At 30.2% G+C, this 13,926-nt stretch overlaps 1 protein-coding gene across 1 annotated transcript; it reads left to right on the top strand.

Annotated features, from left to right (window-relative positions):
- The first annotated feature begins 10,154 nt into the window (after positions 1-10,154).
- LOC114183190 (UDP-galactose/UDP-glucose transporter 2-like) lies at positions 10,155-13,583 on the top strand. The gene is made up of 7 exons (XM_028070117.1): positions 10,155-10,800; positions 11,237-11,265; positions 11,364-11,565; positions 11,788-12,030; positions 12,257-12,358; positions 12,453-12,560; positions 13,143-13,583. The coding sequence occupies exons 1-7, from the start codon at positions 10,675-10,677 to the stop codon at positions 13,404-13,406; spliced, it is 1,074 nt and encodes a 357-aa protein (XP_027925918.1). The 5' UTR covers positions 10,155-10,674; the 3' UTR covers positions 13,407-13,583.
- Positions 13,584-13,926: the final 343 nt, after the last annotated feature.

Below are 13,926 nucleotides of genomic sequence, written 5' to 3'. Positions count from 1 at the left end.
TTTCGCCATGGCAGGAAATCAACAAGAAAGGAGAAAATGCAGAAGACGATTTAAATCAGATACCATGTTAGATATGTATAAGCCATGGAAAGAAAAAATATGCACAAGAGGTGTTTGGTGAAAATAACTCAAAGAGAGATTGCTTGCTGAATTATTAGAATATTGATCAATATATAGAGTACAATGTCCCATCATAAAAAGAAAAGTAAAACCTAATAAAACATAATACAAAATATTTTATAATAATAAAAGAAAATCAAATATATAATATATCTCTCAATGTATAAATAAAAGTAAAAAAGATATATATTATCTTTATCAAATAGTCGTCACTATTATGGTTAATCATTTGAAACTTCCAACTATATGGAGAACAATTTCAGGAAGAATTTTCGTGGACCTTTAAAAGTGAAGCATTACATAATGTAAATTAATATAAAAAGTGTATTATTTATAGTTGAATTTTAGTCCAAGTTTCTTGTATTTTAGTTTTACAGTTCTAAAATAAAGTTATATACTTTATTTTAATTATACCACTAAATAACTAATTAACATGAGACTAAACCATGAAGTCGCATTGAAAATTATTTTCAATACATATCATTTAAAAGTTTATATAAATTGGTCTTCGTTCTCTTCCATATTTATACACAATACTTCAACAAAAGAATAGCATTTATTTAGGATTTAAAATTGTGTTTTAAGCACCTCCAACTATAATCATATTAGAAAACAACTTCATAAGAAGAAAGAAAACTCATACCAAATTGTAGAATAAGGCATGTGAAAGTATAATTGACTATAAGTAAAGCATAAACCCTAATTAAGTTATTGGACATGAAACTCAAATAAGTGATTTTTAAGAAATATAAAACATTAATTTATTATCTTCAAGGACCAATATGCACATTTAGCTTTTTGTTGAAGAGAAGAAAACTTTTCAAACACATTAATTTAAGGAAGAATTAGAATCCCACAGCCTAAGGCACTTGCATGTGCTTTGGAGAGTTGACTCAAAGTTGGCAAACTCGAGAAGTCAACATCTTTACATAACGTGTAAAATGGATTTATATTCAAACGTTAGTAATATTCATTCACCAAAACTTCCAAATATTTTTAGATTCCTACCATTTTACATGTTTCAACAGCTTCTATTTACATCCATATTTCATTTTTTTTAATTTAAGTTTTCAACCTTTTCTTTGTATTATGTATATTTTCTTCCTTTTTCAAACAATCTAGTAATGAAATTTGATTTAAAGTGTTTTTTTGTTGCATTTTTCCTTGAGTGTAATAGTGTTGACTAGTTATACCTGAAAATTAATTAACACTCCAATGGTTTTAGGTTAAGTTTAATTACTTTTTATTATATAAATCGAGTAACCTGTTATAATTTCGATTTTCATGAAATTAATTTTAAATCGTTCAATGCAATTAAGATATTTGAACTATATTTATTATACTTGCTTCTGGCATAGAAATATTATTAAAACACCTTTTTATTAAAATTACAGTAATTGGTTTTTCTTTTTAATTTTGAAATAAATAGGGTCCACTCTATATACTCATACTTACTCCCTTCTACTGTTATTATTTAAACTAATTGTCAGAATTAATTAAATTTAAGTGCACATCAGAAGAAAATTATTTAAGTTGAAACAATTTCTTTACAACGCAGAAAAAAAATTACTTTTTTTTTTTAAATCCAAAACAAACCAATCAATAAATAAAAATTCTTTTTCTCGCATCCGACTCCATAACCCGTTTTTAAAATAAATAAAATGAGTTTATTTTTGTTTGTATGTTTTAGTTTTTTTATAATTCATTAATAAAAAAAAACATTTGATTTTAAGTTTACATTATCATAAAAACTACTAAATATTCATTTTATATACAAGAAGAAACATAAGTTAGTGGTATTTATTTATGGGTTAAATATGTTTTTGATCCTTAACTTTTACTGAAAATTGGATTTACTCCCTCTTCGAAACTTTAGCCTAATTTAGTCCTCCAACCTTAGAGATGTTTGGATTTAGTCCTTTTAACCAATGTTTTTAAAGTTTAGTTAACGTTTTAAACGCGTTTCATAAGAGCATTTGAGTTGTTTATCCCGTTTGATATATTTTCGCTTCAATGTTAGATAAGAAACTGTTTTAAAACACGTTTGAAACGTCAAATAAACTTAACACAATCTTGTTACACTAATGCAGAAAGGGTCTTTGGCAGCGGTTGTTTTCACTATTCTGCACCGGTTCGGGAATCGAAGCATATTGGGGCGAGGCCAAAAGGTCATAACTTTTTGCCTCGGTTAAGAACCGAAGCCATAGAGTCCCCTTTGGCCTCGATTTTGGGTACACCCGAGGCCATATGGGCTTTTTTGATACCCTTTTGGCCTCGGTTTTGGATGCACCCGAGGCCATATGGGACAGCTTCCTCCAGCAGGGTTCCAGCCAGACGAGCCCTCGAGTCCCCCACCAATCCCCTTCTTGGCTCGCCGAATCCCGACACAGAGATCCCCGTTTTCTGCCCTCAAAAACACAATCGAGTCTCCTACAACAATCAAAGTACCTCGGAACAGAAAACCCCCCGCCATTGTTGGCATCAGATTGGGTCAAGGTTTTCGCAAATGAAGCAGGCTTGTCCTGAGCGTGCTTGCGAGAGAGACCGCGCGAGAGAGAGAGAGCGACGGAGAGACGCGAAATGGAGGGGGCTCGCGCACTGGCCAGAGGTGGTCGCAGGTGGCCGAAGATGGTCAACAGTGGTCGGAGGGTGTGGTGGCAGTGGGTGCAACAGAGAGAGAGAGAGCACGCGAGAGAGACAGCGCGCGAGAGAGAGCGCGAGAGAGAGAGAGCGCGCGATGGTGGCCGGAGGAGGAGGTCGCGTGGTGGTTGCACTAGCCGGAAGGTGTGGTGCAGCGGAGAGAGGCAGCAGAGAGAGAGAGAGAGATAGAGTTGCAGAGGCTGGCGCGGGGAGGAAGAAGAGGGTTCGCGATTTTTGAACCCTAAATAAACCCTATGGCTTCGGTTCTTCGAACAACCGAAGCCATTGACCCCTTTTGGCTTCGGGTCCTGATGGACCGAGGCCTATACCCTGACTTCCAGCCACCTTTTGGCTTCGGGTCTTGATGGACCGAGGCCTAAACACCTCTTTGGCACCGGTTTTGAGCGAACCGCGACCTATACCCCTCTTTGGCTTCGGGTATTTGGAGAACCGAGGCCTAAAACTTGGTTGTAATTGCAAAAATGCCACCGCGCCATTATATGCTTCGGTTCCTGGCCAACCGAGGCATATAAGGCGAGGTAAAATAGGAATTCTGCACTAGTGTTAAAATGACTAAATCCAAACATTTGTAAAGTTTAAAGACTAAATTGGGTCAAAGTTTCGGAGATGGACTAGTTCCAATTTTCACCGAAAGCTAAGGGACAAAAACATATTTAATACTTTATTTATTCAGATTTTTAAAGCTACCATGCTTAAAAACAATTAACAAAATTTTATTACAACAATAAAAAAAATGAAAAGAAAAAGCACATCAAAAGCAATTGGAAATATTAGTAGCAGATAATGGTTGACACATTTAAGTATAGTGATTTAACTTTTTATCGCTACCTAAGTGTTTGAGTGTTTGAGAAGAGGAAAATTATAAGAAAATCAACTTCCACTTAAATACTTATATTTAGATATACATACATATATATAGCATAAATTTTAGCATAAAGTGCTTCCATATTTTTTTGGTAAGTAATCAACCATATCTCGTGATCTATTGTTTTTCTTTTTTGGATTTAGGGATATTGCACCAATCGAGGACGTGACTGAAACGGAACACCACCCATGATTTCATTTCATGCATACTTTTTTTATTTATTAAAACTCCATGCATGGTATTGTGTAATTATGGCAAAAAAAAAAACGCATTTAGAAAATATGAAGCTTTATGGTCACAATCACTTATCCACGAGTCTTCTGTGCTTCTTCTACTTTCACAACTTTTTTTTTGTGCAACGTGTCAAAAAAGTTGAATTATTGTAAGTTTTCGCGTTTAATATACTAGTAAATCACATGTAGGGTCAGTTAAAATTGATAATGAAATTCTCAATTCAAATTTCGAAGTTCATAATTAATTGCAAAAGTACGTCGGTATAAAATATTTAAAGTACTGCTGGTAGACCCAGAATTCAAAGAAATCCATTCATGTGTGATTAAAATATGGATAATTGATCATGTGAATAATGTTTTAAATATTTTAAAAACCTTATAACTTGTTTCTCAAATACCTTTCCTTAACTTAATTAAACTAAATTTATTAGATATGTAAGGAAATGGATACACTGAAACTTTTCAGGTTTTGAGTATAGTATCTTTATATATATATATATATATATATATATATATATATATATATATATATATATATGAATGGGTGAAACAATATTGTAGTCATTTAAGATATTCTAATAATATCGTAGTCATGTGAAAATGGGAGTGTGGTAAAAGTAAATGGTAGTAAAGTGGATATACATATATAATTTTATCTGTAAAAAATAGGTGAAAATGGTTAGACTTTTAAGATAATTTTGTATCTTAGTTCCATATTAAAAAAATAACATTTTTTTTACACTTTTTTTGTGATTGTAATTGAGTATCTTATAAAAATAAGAATTTACTGTGAGTATAATAATTAAAAAAATTATAAGATTAATATATTATTATCTAATACAAGTAAATATTACAAGACAGTATATTAGTTAAAAGTTGACTTTAAAAATACATAAGATTGGTATCAAATTAATTGATATTAATTTAAATAGATATAAATATTAAAAGAAGTAAGATTAGTATGGATTAAAATAACACTAAATATAATAAATACTAAAAATAGATTTCATTAATATCGAATAAATTAACAATAAATTAAGTAAATAATAAAAATAAATTAAATTAATGTGGGTTAAATAAATATTCATAAATATAAATATTAATTAAAATTAAAGCCCATTATATTTATATGAATATTAACTTTTAATAATTATTAAAAATAAATTAAACTAATTAATATTATGTGAACTTTAAAATTAAATTCCATGTATTTAATTTTATTATATCTTTTATTTTAACTTCAAGGTAAAATCAATTTAACAATTCTATTTGTGTCGGTTATACTGCCAACTCTATTCATTTTATGTTATCTGACCAATGTTATTACGTAGAAGTTAATTCACAATATCCCTATAATGAAATAAAGAAACATATGAAAATAATATATTAAAATAAATAATACAATCAAATATATAATCATACTTATAAATATATAATATTAATAACAGATTGGACTACAAAATCCGATCTGAAGCAAAATTCAGAAACATGACATTATGTGTATATGAACCTTTATGAATTAAAAATGTGTTATTAGATATGAACTTTAAACAAAATTAGATTATGAAATTTGTACTGTGATAATACGTTAACTTTAAAAATGTTTTAACGAGTGTTATGAAAACCTTCAATTAATTTTTTTATTTGAATAAGTCAACTTTTTTTCTTTTATTTGAGTTTCAAATATATGTTCAGTGAGAGTATGCAACCTTCTCTGGTTGCATGAAAGTGTTTTTATGTTCAATATGGGTTTATGTCATCTTATAAATCAAGTAGTATGATTCAATTTTCAAATTAATGATCTTTTTGTGTAAATAAAACAGTCTTGAACTCTTTCGAACGTATTAACTATTATAAGAAGTAAATTTATGGAAGAAAAAAAAATACTACGAATCGACATATGATATCCACGAACATTACATTAACGTTAATCTAAGGTTAACTAATTTAAAATTTAGTTATGCTTTTCTGTTGTTTAAACTAGTTATTTATATTTATTATCGTCTTCTGTAAATTAAGAAAAATACAACTGTACTCCATCCATGTCAACGAGCCTGAGTCGTGACTGATTAACGAACAAAACGACCTTTTCAATCAACAATAATTAATTAATTGCATAACATAAATTATAATTTATAATCCATAATTTTGTTTGACTTCAAAAGCAGAAGAACAAAAAAAGTTTGGAAAGCCATTTGTCTTTATAAAGCTTAATTAACTTTTATTCAGTCTAATCCTTACCTACCACCAACATATGCTAACTAAAACAATTTTTCTAAACTTCATAGCTTTTTCCAAAGGTTCCTCCCAACAAAAAAAAATGGAATTCTACATCTACCAATTTTTCCAATATAGTCCGTACTTATAAATTTATAATAAAATGGTCCAAATGAGTGTCACGCGCCGTTCTTTTCTTAATTTTATTTATGTTATAGATTGATTTGAATTATTCACTGGTCATTTGAAGACAAAGAAACATCGCAAAACATTTAATTTTCGATCCGATATTTGTTTAGAGAAAATCTAAATTGTCGTAAATAATATTACATTTATATAAATAATAGTAGAGCAGTAGTCATAGTGACAATGATACTAATAGCCATAATATTGCTAATAGTTGCTAGTAGAGGTGTTAATAAAGTAGTAGTTAGAGATGAAAAAATATGTTTTTTTAGAATGTAACTTAAATCGAACCCATTTCTTAATTTCTAGATTAAATGGATTTGAGTCGAATTAAAGGTGAATTAATTCACCAACAATAATTATTTCTTAGTTTTTTTATAACTTTTTTATTATAATTTTAATAATTTTATATTTTTAAATAATAAACTAATTTTGAATAATATTTAAATAGTTTGAACGTTTAATTTATTTGTTTGTTAAATGATTTATGTTGACTCTTTTTTAAGTTTTATCTTTATAATAATATTTGATAAAATATGTGAATATTTTGATTACTATTACAAAAAAATTAATTAAGTTAATATACTTTAATTGTATTGTAAAAAATATATAAATAAATTGGAAGAACAAAATCTTAAGTGAATTAACTCACTAACTCACAAATCTGGAATGAGTTGAATCAAGTTACAAAATTTTTTGCTGGCAAAAAAATGAATCAAGTTGACATCCCTAGTAACAGAGGTAGTTATACGGTTAATAATAAGAATAATAATAATAATAGTAGTAATCATAATAATGACAATGACAGTGGTAATGGTATGACGTAGTAGTAGTAGTAGTAGTAACATCGACTGTAATAATAATAATAACAATAGTAGTAGTAGTGACAGTGGTAGTAATAATAATAATAATGATAGTTGAACTAGTCATACACTACATAAGATTTTAGTTTAAACAATAACTTAAAAATGTTGCCTAAAATAAGAAAACAATGGCCTTAAGTTTAGGCAACGATTTTACCACGATTTTTCAGCTGTAGAATATGCAGTTGTGACCATTGCTAAAAGATAACATTTTTTTTAAGGTCACAAAAGTTTTGAAAACCATTGTCTTAGAAGAAAACAAAAATCTTGACCTTGATTTTGATACCAATTGTTGTATTGAATATTTACCACTAAGCCAAAAGCTATAACTAATAGTTAAGATTGTAGAAACCAAATTACCATGATTTGATTATGACTTGATCACTTACCCTCCACCATAAGACATTAATATATTTGTGACATTTTCTATATTTAGGCAACAATTGTATACACGTAGGCTAGTTCACTGGGCTAAAGTAAAAAATTGGTGTGACAACAATACAACTAGGGGTGGCAAAACGGGCTGGGTCCAACAGGCTGGTCCGTCAGCCCGTGTTAAAAGGTCCGTCAGCCCGTGTTAAAAGGGATGAGCTGGGTTGAAGATGTCAACTCGTCAACCGTTTTGGCCCGTCCCATCCAGCCTATCAACTTGACAGACCAAAGTACGGGCCAACCCGTCCTGACCCGTTGACCTGTTTTAAAAAATAAAATAAAATAAAAGTAATTAAAAAGATTAAATTTTTATTATAAATTTTTTAAATATGTAAATATATAATAGTATTATAATTTAAATCATTAACACATATAAATTAAGTTTCAATTATTAATTATAATTGAATAATTTAATATGTAAATTTAATAATTATTTTAATTAAAAACATTAACTAATCAATTAAATTTTTTAAAATATTTTATTTGATTAAATATGCCTTTAATAATAATTAATATCTAAACATAAAAAAATTTTAAAAATTAAAAAAAAAGAAAAAAAGTGCACGGGCCAACCCGACCCGGTCCGTTAGCCCGTCTAATACGGGATAGGCTGTGATTGTTGGCACGTTTCTGTTTGACGGACCAACCCGGTCCGACCCATTTTTTTACGGGCTACAAACGGGCCAAGCCAAAATGGGCTGGATGGACCTGTTTTTGCCACCCCTAAATACAATAATGTTAATAATAGTGGTAGTAGTAGTGATAGTGACAATGATAGTGTAAGTGATAGTGACAATGACACTGAAAGCCATAGAGGTAGTGTTAATGATAGTTGTAGTACTTGTAGTAATGATAATTCCAATATCAATAATACTTGTAAGAATGATAGTTCCCATATTGGAAATGGTAGTGACATTTGTACCTCTACAACTATCACATAAACAGGTTTTTCAAAATATTGACTCAACCCAATTTAATCCTATAATAGGTTAGATCGAATTAAGTTTTATAAAAAAAATGCAGAAAATAAACCTAATCCAATTCAATATTTTGTTAGTGGGTTGGATAATAAGTTTATCTAATTTCTATATAACCTAACTCACAAACACTTTTGTTAAAATTGTAATAAGAAAACAAATTAATCTCTGTCCATAAATGTTTGGTTGAAATTTTATTTTTTTCATGTATTCTTATATTTGATTGGTGAGTTATAAATGGTTAAGCATAAAAGTTTTTATAATTAGACTAATTTATCATATTATTATAATTTTAAGGATTATTTTACTAATTTTGTATTTACGAGAGAATTATGATTATCTATAACAATATGAATGAAATTGATCAATAATATGTACAGTTTTAATAATATTATACCATTTTATTAGTTGTAGTGACCTATCGAAAAAAAGTTATAATTTCAATCATTGGTGGTTTACTCGTCACTAATTTCTAATTTATGTAATAATTACTTTCAAGCTTACGTCAAAAATAAATTTTAAGGAATTAATAATATAAAATTATGTATCTTAAAGTTAACGTAAATCATCCTACCTTTGCCGAAAAATATGGACATTACTAAACGTGTTTTATGGTACAACTTTAATTATCAAGTAAAATTCCTCGATGAAATTAACGTATTTAAATAACCCTCCAAAAGACGTACGTTTAACTGATAGTTTTTAATGTAAAATTTATTATTAAGAAAACGATTATATAGAAACATTTAATAATAAGCTATATTGTTATTCCTTTATATATAAGCAAAATATAGTTCAATTTTGTTAAATATCTACCTAATCAGTTACACTGCGCTAAAAAGAAAATATGTGTTTTTAATCTTTTTATTTTAATTAAATATGGACAAAATGTTTATATCCTTATTTCATTTTCATATTTAAAAAAAAATGGAAAACCAACGTCTTGGGACATTAATTAAAATTTTAAGAGTCCTTTTTTACGTGGAAAAACACATTACGCAAATTACTATAGATATGCTTCCTCATCATTTCCAATAGTTTTTTCTCTTCATAATTCTCAACCGAGGACGACAATCTTTTCAAAAACATGTAAATTAAATCTTTCCCAATTGTAAAAACCAAAACATGTTTTTTGAAGAATTCAAAAACCAGATTCATGGACACGATTATAAAAAAGTATACAGATAATGTAGAGAATTAAAACATATTTTTTTCATGGCTGATTACAATGAATCAAATTCATTGACATGATGTATATTTCCTAAATAAATTTTCTGATAAAGGAATTAATCATTGAAAAATCATAATAAAATACATAAAAATGGTTTTCTAATCATTCCTAATTTGGTGTATGTGAATGAGTGGAACTCCAAAATGGCCAATAACCAGAAGTTACATTGGTTATTGGGAACTTACACTTGTGAAGTTAAAGCAAAACTAAAGAAAGGTCCCCTCCAAAATCATTCCCATGTAGGACCTACCCTATGTGCTCTATATTTTTAGGACTATAATAATAATAATAATAATAAGACAACATTGTGATTATAATAAGAACAAGGAGCATGAAGTAAGGGATATATGCATGTAGCCCACATGACAAAACTGCCCTTAACCCCAAGCTGGTCTTCTCCTTGTGCCACAATTTAATACTCCTAAGTCCTTCCCCATGAAATGAAGAGCGTCCCTTGAAAATTGAAAAAATATTGAATCTTTCTCTTTCTTTTCTTATTTATTCAATTCCTTCCACCTTTGCTTGGAATCAACATTACATGAACATATAGTGGTACATAGGAGACAGCTGAGATTATGTGTATGAATGATCACATTTACACACACTGCTACTCTTTCAATTTCTCTCTCTTTTTACTTTCTCTCTTTCAATCTTACATGCACAAAGTGGTGACCCCCTGCAATTTGCTTGCAGAGACTGGTCACTGATCAGATAAGTTTCAAGTTTTTTTTTTTGTGATCAAAATTCTTTTTTTTTTTTTGGGGTTGGCGAAGTCGACATGCAAGAGCAAGATTTCTAGGCTGGTTGATGGTTTGAGTTCCAAAGGTGTTGTCTTTTTGGTGAATTGGATTCTGGGTGTGGAGGTTGTTGAAGAGTGGACAGAGAACAGATGAAGAACGAGGAGCAGGCTCGTAGTTTGTTTGGAATTTCACTCTCTGACCGACCAAGATGGCAGCAATTCCTTATTTGTTCATCGGGCTTCTTCTTTGGATATCTTGTTAACGGCATCTGTGAGGTAGATTAGATACCAAGATGGATCATATATCTGCTCTGCTCTGTTCTCTCGCTTTTCTTGAATTCTTGAGTTCGATGTTTTTGGTTCAAAGTTTCTGCAACTGGATTGCAGAATACAATGGCTGAGTAAGAGGAGAAAGAAAAAGAAAAAAAAAAAAACAGAGTTTTTTTAGTGGTAAAACGGATTTGGTTTTCTTTGATTTTGTACATTTCTTCCTTTTTTTTTTTATCTTTCTTTTCTTTCACAATTGCTAGCCTAAAGATTATTTTTCAAGGAAAATGTTTTCTCGAAAGTGCCAAGATTTGTCTGGCTTTTGTTGTTCTCTCTGGATGTTCTGTTGGGACTTTTGGCTTCAGTTTTGTTTCTTTTCTTTAGTTATTGGAATGAGAATAATCATGTTTTAATAAAGTTTTCTCTCATTTGCTTTATTTTGCAGGAATATGTGTATAATAGGCTCCATTTTAGGTGAATGATTTACCTTGGTACTATTCTATTTATTACTGTTTTGCAGCTTTGAATGGGGTCTAACAGTGAAGTTGGTGGTTTGTTTTTACTTGTTTTAGCTATGGTTGGTATTTCACATTTGTTCAAGGGTTTGTGTACCTGTGTCTGATTTACCTTCAAGGCTTCACAAGCAAGCAAATGGTGAATCCATGGAAAACTTATGTGAAGCTCTCAGCTGTGCTTATGGGTTCTCATGGCCTAACAAAGGGTTCCTTAGCTTTTCTTAACTATCCTGCACAAATCATGTTCAAATCCACAAAGGTAAGTGCCAAAGGCCCCTGAAAAGAAATTCTATCATATCCTTACTTTACTCATTTTTGAAGGAAACATCTTTGTATCAGCTATAGTTAAAACACCTTAAATGAGGTTTTACCCTCAATGATCCCAAATCTTGGTTTTTTGCCCCTAAAACTGTGTCACCATGTTGTAGCTAAACTGAGCATTAAACATTGAAATGTAACTGAACCAGTTTTTGTGTTATAGGTTCTGCCAGTGATGATTATGGGTGCCTTCATTCCTGGTCTGAGAAGGAAATATCCATTACATGAATATGTATCTGCAATACTTCTTGTAGTTGGCTTGATCCTGTTCACTCTAGCAGATGCACAGACATCACCAAATTTCAGTGTCATTGGTGTTGTTATGATTTCTGGAGCATTGGTCATGGACTCTTTCCTGGGAAATCTTCAGGAAGCAATATTCACTATGAACCCTGAGACCACACAGGTGATTTTCTTCTCTTTCTATCCCTTCTTTTTGCCTTTTAAGGTGCTTGTTCACACTATGACTTTTTACATAAACTAGTGTTGAACAACATAGATATATTTTAACCATATATTATAACTAGTTATCAGTACTTATTCTGGTGTAATAGTTTAAGCCTCATAGGAACCATAAATACATATTATAGTACCCTTTTAAATTTCTTGTACTTTTTTCATTGTAAACACAGATGGAGATGCTCTTTTGTTCAACAGTAGTGGGTTTGCCTTTCTTAATCCCACCCATGCTTTTCACAGGAGAATTATTCAAAGCATGGACTTCATGTTCACAGGTAATTTTGGAATAAACACTGCCTTTTTTTCCATTCTACTAACATGTTATGCTTTTGTTTTTCTAAACAGAATCACTTTTTCTTGTCCTTGCAGCATCCCTATGTGTATGGAGTTTTGATCTTTGAAGCAATGGCCACATTTATAGGTCAAGTATCTGTCCTCTCCCTCATTGCCATCTTTGGTGCTGCCACCACAGCCATGGTAAATTGCTTTCACATGATTTTACTTCCTTTATTATCATGTCAGTTTTCTTGGACCATTTTACAGCGCCTAACATTAATTACCCCCATGTGAAAAAACAAACACACCATGCTCCATTCCTTCTCACTCTTAAATGTTATTCAATGACCAAACATTTGATCCTTTTGTATTGAAAAACTTAACTTGAATTGAAAGTTGTTCTGACATAGGGATAGTTTTTAGCAACACTATTAATAGTATTAGGTGAAAGTCATGTGAGCCTTCACTAAATATGTGAGTTCCAATGCCAGATTATCAGGACTTTCATTCATTCAGCTGATTGGAAAATTGTTGTTTAGTTTATCATTGCATGAGTATCAACTAATAAGACAGAGTGTTATGGAAATAAAGTAAAGTGTTAAAGTGTTAAGAGAGTCTGTTACTTTACTAGTCACAAATGAGATGAAAATGAAAACAATGTTGATTCTCACTCACCCTTTAACTTGATTCAATCATTCAGTGTTGTCATAGATATATAAAAACAAAAAACAGCATATGGGGTGTTAGAAAAATTCAACTTTAGCTCATTGAATGTTGTTGCAGATAACAACAGCAAGAAAGGCAGTGACATTGCTACTGTCATACTTGATATTCACAAAACCATTAACAGAACAACATGGGAGTGGACTTTTACTCATAGCTATGGGAATCACACTGAAGATGTTGCCTGATAGCAAATTCAGCAGCAACAAGAGGGACTTAAATTCTTCTCCAAGGGATCTCAGAGCAAAATCCAGTGGTGATCAAGAGTTGGGGAATCTGCCAAATTCTGAAGGGGAAAATGATGAAAGGAGGCCCTTGGTCTAGCTTAATATGTGTTCTAAATGAAACCAAATTTTATTTTTTGTAAGTCATATTATTTTTAAATTCACAATTTCTTTGTTATTTTCATGTCATGTGAAAGGAAAAAGAAAATAATTTGATGTTCAAATTAGTATTTTATATTATTTTTTTAATGGAAAGTCTCAGATTTTATTGCTTTACTGTCAAAACGTATTTAGAGCTTCTGTTCTTTCTCCAATGTTGCTATTACCTCAAATTTATTGATACTGTTACTGTTTTTTCAACAGTGAGATTTGACATTATAAGTTCTGCAGCTGAATGAATACTGCAATAAATATAATATATATATATATATATATATATATATATATGTATGTATAAGTTTATTAGAGTTAATTCTTAGGTATTTTGTAAGGACTTATTTCCATGAAAAGGAATTGTTTTATTTTTTATTTTTTCTGTAAGATGAATTGATGTGAATAACATTGAAAATGTATCTCTGAAAATGATTTTTAAATAATTGAAACTTATGAACGTATGAAAA

This window comes from Vigna unguiculata, chromosome 5 (assembly GCF_004118075.2).
Source record: "Vigna unguiculata cultivar IT97K-499-35 chromosome 5, ASM411807v1, whole genome shotgun sequence".
In the NCBI taxonomy this organism is placed as follows: Eukaryota; Viridiplantae; Streptophyta; class Magnoliopsida; order Fabales; family Fabaceae; genus Vigna; species Vigna unguiculata.
This window is presented reverse-complemented; position numbering and strand designations above follow the sequence as displayed.

Coding starts and splice junctions, on each gene's coding strand:
- LOC114183190 (XM_028070117.1), top strand. CDS start 10,675: ATGAAGAACGAGGAGCAGGCTCGTAGTTTGTTTGGAATTTCACTCTCT. Junction 10,801..11,236: donor TTGTTAACGGCATCTGTGAG/GTAGATTAGATA, acceptor TTTATTTTGCAG/GAATATGTGTATAATAGGCT. Junction 11,566..11,787: donor TCATGTTCAAATCCACAAAG/GTAAGTGCCAAA, acceptor TTTGTGTTATAG/GTTCTGCCAGTGATGATTAT.